General features: G+C 48.6%; 1 protein-coding gene across 1 annotated transcript in view; it reads right to left on the reverse strand.

Moving 5' to 3' along the window:
- The window catches only part of DNAH3 (dynein, axonemal, heavy chain 3), a 219,115-nt gene that overhangs the window by 79,362 nt on the left and 132,854 nt on the right, over positions 1-6,899 (reverse strand). The window contains exons 38-40 of the mRNA XM_014535835.1: positions 6,769-6,874; positions 4,404-4,533; positions 1,963-2,208 (exon numbers count right to left, since the gene is read on the reverse strand). Of these exons, the coding sequence (XP_014391321.1) occupies positions 1,963-2,208; positions 4,404-4,533; positions 6,769-6,874 (482 nt within the window). The remainder of the gene's footprint in view (positions 1-1,962; positions 2,209-4,403; positions 4,534-6,768; positions 6,875-6,899) is intronic.

Consider the following 6,899-nt stretch of genomic DNA (forward strand, 5'->3'; position numbering starts at 1 on the left):
CGCCGATAAATTTAGTAAGACCCTCGAAAAGACTGGTGAGACTGCCGATAAATGTAGTGAGATCCTCAAGAAATCTAGTGAGACCCTTGATGTTGTGATAAAGAACCAACTAGAAATTAAGCATACACTGACTGAAATAAAGAATATTATACAGACTCCCAACAGCAGACCAGAGGATCGCAAGAATCAAGTCAAAGATTTGAAATACGAAGAAGCAAAAAACACCCAACCGGAAAAGCAAAATGAAAAAAGAATCCAAAAATACGAAGATAGTGTAAGGAGCCTCTGGGACAACTTCAAGCGTACCAACATCAGAATTATAGGGGTACCAGAAGAAGAGAGAGGGCAAGATATTGAAAACCTATTTGAAGAAATAATGACAGAAAACTTCCCCTACCTGGTGAAAGAAATAGACTTCCAAGTCCAGGAAGTGCAGAGAACCCCAAACAAAAGGAATCCAAAGAGGACCACACCAAGACACATCATAATTAAAATGCCAAGAGCAAAAGACAAAGAGAGAATCTTAAAAGCAGCAAGAGAAAAAAAGTCAGTTACCTATAAGGGAGTACCCATACGACTGTCAGCTGATTTCTCAACAGAAACTTTGCAGGCCAGAAGGGAGTGGCAAGAAATATTCAAAGTGATGAATAGCAAGAACCTACAACCAAGATTACTTTATCCAGCAAAGCTATCATTCAGAATTGAAGGTCAGATAAAGAGCTTCACAGATAAGAAAAAGCTAAAGGAGTTCATCACCACCAAACCAGTATTATATGAAATGCTGAAAGGTATCCTTTAAGAAGAGGAAGAAGAAGAAAAAGGTAAAGATAAAAATTATGAACAACAAATACATATCAACAAGTGAATCTAAAAATCAAGTGAATAAATAATTTGATGAACATAATAAACTGGTGAATATAATAGAATCAGGGGCATAGAAAGGGAGACTATTCTCATGGAGGAAGGGGTGTGGGGGATGCGGGAAGAGACTGGACAAAAATCGTACACCTATGGATGAGGACAGTGGGGGGGAGTGTAAGGGCAGAGGGTGGGGTGGGAACCGGGTGGAGGGGAGCTATGGGGGGAAAAAAGAGGAACAACTGTAATAATCTGAACAATAAAGATTTAATTTAAAAATTAAAAAAAAGAAGTAGTATTCATTGACAAAAAAAAAAAAGAAAAAAAAGAAAGAAAGGGGGCAACAGTAGAATGTGGGGAACCAGCTAGAATTGTGAGAAGTATTAATCCTGCTCTGTTAGCCATGATGCTTTGTCTGATTAGAGAAGGCACTTCCACCCTGGCTGGAGCTGCCCAGGAGGTGTAGCCTTCCTCCCCGTTTGGAGCTGCCTGTCATCATGGGAAGATGAACAAGTTGCTGCAGAAACCAGAGTCCCAGCCCTTTGAAGCCCCGGCCCTTTTGCTACCCACAGGCCTTTGCCGACCTCCAGCCTGCTCACCTGTTCACTGCCCACAGGCACTCCCTTTGGCTGTCTCCCCTGGAACCCCAGCCCCTGCATGTCACTCAGCCCTGGGAAGACCCTAGTCCTTCTGCAGATCTGTCAGCTGCCCTTCTGCCTGCTTTCCTTTGTGCTTTTGCTATATAAGCAGCCGGCTTATGGGGGGTGCAGAGCAGATTTCTGTGGCTGACCTGCTGCTCTCCCAGCTGCCGGCAGGACTGGAACAAACGCTCACGTATGACTCAACCCTGTCTCTGCTTCATTGGCTCGAGTAGTGACAGGCAGCAGGACCCATTGTTTGTCCGGTTACAACATCAACTTTTTCTACATGAAAAAAGTGCTTAAAATTCCCCATGAGGCCCTGCCTCAGGGCCACAGCTCTGAAGGAGGAGCCCCCAGGCTGGCTGTGCATCTTCCCGGCTTTTTTTAGGCTTTACTACTGGTCCACACAACCTTGGAACATAGGATCCAAACAATGATAGTAACACAGAAAAGACCGAATTACCTTTCTCTGGAAAGCTGTTGTTTTTGGTGAGCTTGACACTTTTGGGCCTGGGGCTGCTGTCATCCATGCCCATGATCAGGTTCCGGAAAAACAGATCAAACTTCTTCCTGCTGTCCGTGTTGATGGTGCCGGCCACGGCCCACACCAGGGCGAAGAGGAACAGGCCTTGCAGCCAGAGGAAGATCTGCTGGCTCGTCAGGCCTTCAGGGCCTTCGCTTTCCTCTTCCTTTATGTCCCTGATTTCATCTGAAAGCAAGGAGAGGGGCTCAGGGGAAGCTGCAGAATGGTGTGACCTGGTGCCTGAGTCGGTGAGGGGCCTGGAGAGAGGATGGACATTGGCTGAGTGGCCTCACATGCCAGATCCTTTGTCCACATACATTTCCCCCCATTTTTTGTTGTGGTAAGATACTCATAACATACAAGTTACCACTAACCATTCTTAAGTGTGCACTTCAGGGAAGTGCGTTCACAGTGCCAAGAGCCATCACCACCATCCGTCTCCAGAGCTCTCTCATCTTGCAAAACTGGAACTATGTCCCCATCACACACTCACTCCCGTCGTCCCTCTCCCTCCTTCTGACAACCACTATTCAACTGTCGTCTCTATAAATCTGACAACCCCAGGGATGGAGAGAGATCACCCAGTGAGGTTAAACTCAGTGGGTGAAGTTTGAGGAGAAATAGTTTCAAATGATCTTCTCTAAGATACTTGCTAACAACAGAGAAACTAGTCACTTTACAATAGAGACACATGGCTGGTCAAAGTCAGCTGCCAAAGCCTTCACCAGCACACAGGCGCCCCTACACCGCGTGCCTCTCGGGGCACTGAGGACCCAGCACCCTCCTACGGCTTCAACCCAAAGGCGCAAGCCCGCGTCTGATTGTGAGAAAACACGAGGCCACAAGCTGCGAGGCATTCCGTCGCGTAACTGACAGTGTTATCAGGTGACACGGCTATGGGAGACCAGGAAAAATAGAGGACTGTCGCAGGCTGCAGGAGCCCAAGAAGATGCAATAATTAAACACAATGTGGCATCTTGAATTGGAGTCTGGAACAGGAAAGGGACATTTGTGAGAAAACTGGTCAAATTCAAATAAAGTCTATAGGATAATTAACATAGTATCAAGGTTAATTTCCTTATTCTGACCATTGTGCCTGGGTTATATAAGATGTTAACGTTAAAAAAAGCTAGGTGAAGGTATGTGACTCTCTACACTCTTCAGCAATTTTCTCTAAGTAATGTATAAAGTCATTTCAAAATAAAACGCTAAAAATGTATTTATTGTTCCTTATCTCAAAGCCTGTGGATCACAGCGATCATTTTCTTGCATTTTCACATCAACAGAGCAAAGGGTTAGAGCTCTGAAATCATATTTGTGTGTTCAAACCAGCCCCCCATTTCAATAGTTGTATCTGGGCTCTTCTGAGCAGGCTCATGGCTATAGACTGGGGAAGGCAAGCGATTAGGTCCCTCAGTGTCGGGGACAAAGTGGCCCTCTCTCATGACGGTGCCTTCTCTCCTGGAGGAGATACTGCACAAGAACAAGAGACAGAGCTGGGAAAGCATACAAAACCCACAAATATTCATGCAAACACAGACACTGCGTGCAATCTGTGTGCTTTGGAAACACTATGTAATTTTAATTTTAGAAAACCAAATTAATATTTAGCCAAAGAAAGTACACTCAACAGTTCACCACGTTACACTTTTGCTCTGCATCTATCATACCTTTCAAAGAATGGGCTGCAAAGTGCTAATGCAGAAGAAGCTGTAAGAAGGTCCATCTTGAGTTTGAGTTACATGCTATTTTGAGAAAGAAATGGCATCCAATAAAAGTTTTCCAAATGGACACACCCTTTGTCACTTCTAGAAGAATTCAAGAAAGTTTGATTTATGTAAAACAGTTACAGGGAGCTTCTCCCACACAGCTAAACCAACGGGCCTATGATGTATGTGCTTCCCATGTCCTGGAAAAGTCTTCTAGTTTGTAGACTAATGTAAGCAGTTCTTTATAGTCTATCTGGGTGTTCTGCAAATTCAGATTTTTATAATTGTATGTTTTCTTAATTTCCTGTCTAATTTTTTCAGAATGTTTATTCAGAGATACGTTTGCATGTACCAGCTGCATTCACTTCCCTCCAGGATACGCTCGCGTGCTAGGTAAAGAGAGACAGGAATTATCACTCCCATTGTGCAGATGAGGAACCTGAGACTGAGAAGAGATGGATAATTTGCACAAGAACATCCAGAAAATCAATCCAAGATCAAAGCTAAAGCCAAAATACGTGGACTCTTTCCACCAAACTCTACTATCTCCACTCCAAAGGCTTGCTTGTTCTAGATCAAAATGCCGATCTGAAACTCAGGGTTGGGGGGAATAACAGGGTGTGAGCGGAAGAAATAGCCAAGGCACAGCCCACCTCATGTGGGAATGCTTACCAAGCAGAGAGGAATACAGTCTCATCATGGAGAAGGCAAGGTGGGTGGGAGATGTTTGGACCACAAATTTACACTGGAGGCGAATGAATTCCAGGCAGGGCTGGACAAGCCACATGAACATGTCATTGACCTGAAAGCAGAAAGTGACATTCAAGATGTTATTAAAAAAATGAGTTTAGGAGCAAGAGCTTGGAACACCTCGGGAAGCGAGATGCTGGTAAGACCGCTGATTACTGTGAGTGCCTCTGTGCCCCTCCCAGCTTCCCACTTAAGGGGCGCAGGCCAAAGGCCCGCTCGGGTCCACTGTGGGTGGGCAGAGAGGCTGCCGCTGCAGTAGGTCAGCTGCAGGACACATGCAATAGCTTCAGGACCCAAACAGGACATCTGACTTTGTTTCTATAAAATGTTCTAAACAGCCATTTGCAAATGACTGGCATTTGTAAGGCAGATCCTGTGCACAGGCCTCAGCAAGTGCAGCGCTAAGTTCACGGCTCATTGTCATTATTCCCTGTATGTGCATACAGACCCACTTGTGGGTTAATAATCCCAGTCTCTTGTCTCTGCTCTCCCTCCCCCCATTTACTCTTTAAAAAAAACCTACTTGCCCTAGACGGTTTGGCTCAGTGGATAGAGCGTCGGCCTGTGGACTGAAGGGTCCTGGGTTCCATTCCAGTCAAGGGCACATGCCCAGGTTGTGGGCTCAATCCCCAGTGTGGGGCGCGCAGAAGGCAGCCAATCAATGATTCTCTCTCATAATTGATGTTTCTCTCTCTCCCTCTCCCTTCCTCTCTGAAATCAATAAAAATATATTTAAAAAAATTACTTGACTCACTTCCTCCTCCTAGTTTAGGTTTTTTTTTCATTTTTCTTATAATTTACTTGTGACTGTTACTGTAAATTATCTTGAGTCCTTTTTTGGAAGTAGACAAGTCACCACTAAATAAATGCACTCCTAGGTTGCACATATATGTGGGTACGTGTGAATGTATAGATGCATTATCAAACATATGAATGTATGTACACGGGTGGGTGGCATATGCACTCCATCAACAAGCACTAATGGAGTGACTGCAGTGTAGGAGGTGCTGAGGATAGAAGGTGGGCAAGAGAGCCGAGTCCCTGCCCTCCTGGAGCTTCCTGAGGGGCAGGAGAGACCAACGGTTAGTAGTTAAACAAGGAAGAACACGAGTAAGATACTTACAAACCGTGGGAACCACTACCAGGACACAAGAAAGGGCACCGACAGGAAGGACGAGGAGCTATGGGGAGGCGTGCTTGCAGCTAAGAGGAGTGAGCACATTAGTCAAGGAACTGCTCCCTGCCCGTTCCAGGCGAGCTGCTGCTCCAAGCCCGCTCCTCGTGGCTTCCAGGCGATGGGTTTCGGGGGGGGGGGGGACCACTCAGGACCGTGGGCCCTGCTGACGGGCTGGGGGAGGCTTCTTCAAGAAGGAGGCCTCGCGCCCATCCCGGGTAGCAAGGGTGACTCCTCACCAGATGAAATGGGGCAAGGTTTGCAGGAAGAGGAACACCAAGTACAAAAGGCCTGAGGTGGGGAGACCAGACCTGAGGCTGGAACTAGTGACTGAGGCTGGAGGCAGGTAGGGCCGGATCCGAGCCCCAGGCTCTGACAAGGGGTGAGCCTTTGTGCTGGGTCCCTGAGGCTTCCTGTGCCCGCTGGGAAGGTCTCTGCGTGCACATGGACATGTGTCTGCAGAAACGCATGTGCTCAGGCATCTTGCACATGCATGTACATGTGACAGGCAGAAGCTGTCCTACAAGGCTCCCGGAGCGATCGCAGTGGGAGTAACACCCTTCTTGGTGTCACCCGTGGGAACCTGTTTTGGGGATCCGATCGATGCAGGGAAAGCCGGGGGCACCCCCAGCCCCACTCCGTGCTGCTTCCCTAGGCTGAGTGGCAGGAGCCCCTCCCCTGCAGGCCACCCCCTTTCAGGAAGAGATGGGGATGGAGCCACGTCCACTGCCTCCAGTGCCCTGAGGGGTGTGAGGTTACAGGGTGGGGGTGTCGGGGAGAGGAACGCAGGGCGGCCCCCTCCATCCACGCAGAGCCCTTCTAGAGCCTTCTGCTGGGGAGCGGGGGCGGGTGACCTTCCTGCCACCACACAGGACTGGGCTCAGGCACCGGTATTCTCCCCGGGGCGTGGGGCGGGGGGGGGAAGAGGGGGAATGGAAGGAGAACCAACCTCATTGCCCCGCCCCACCACATGGAGAAGGAAGAGGGGGAAATGGCAGCCAGGAAGCCAGGCGAGGGCAGGTGGGGCTCCCTGCCCTTCCTGCCTCCTGAGGTGGTGAAGGTGAAGGCCTCCAGGGGAGGAGGGCAGCCAGGCGGGAGAGGGAGGCGGCTCACCAGCTCCTTGTGCTCCTCAGTGAGAGTGGAGGGCAGGGTGTCCATGTAGGAGTCCTTCAGGGGCTTCCAGCCCAGCTGGTGGGGCTCCATGTAGATCATGCCGCACCTGCAAGCGCGGGGGCGAGGCAGGG

Source organism: Myotis brandtii, unplaced genomic scaffold, assembly GCF_000412655.1.
Source record: "Myotis brandtii unplaced genomic scaffold, ASM41265v1 scaffold152, whole genome shotgun sequence".
Taxonomy (NCBI): Eukaryota; Metazoa; Chordata; class Mammalia; order Chiroptera; family Vespertilionidae; genus Myotis; species Myotis brandtii.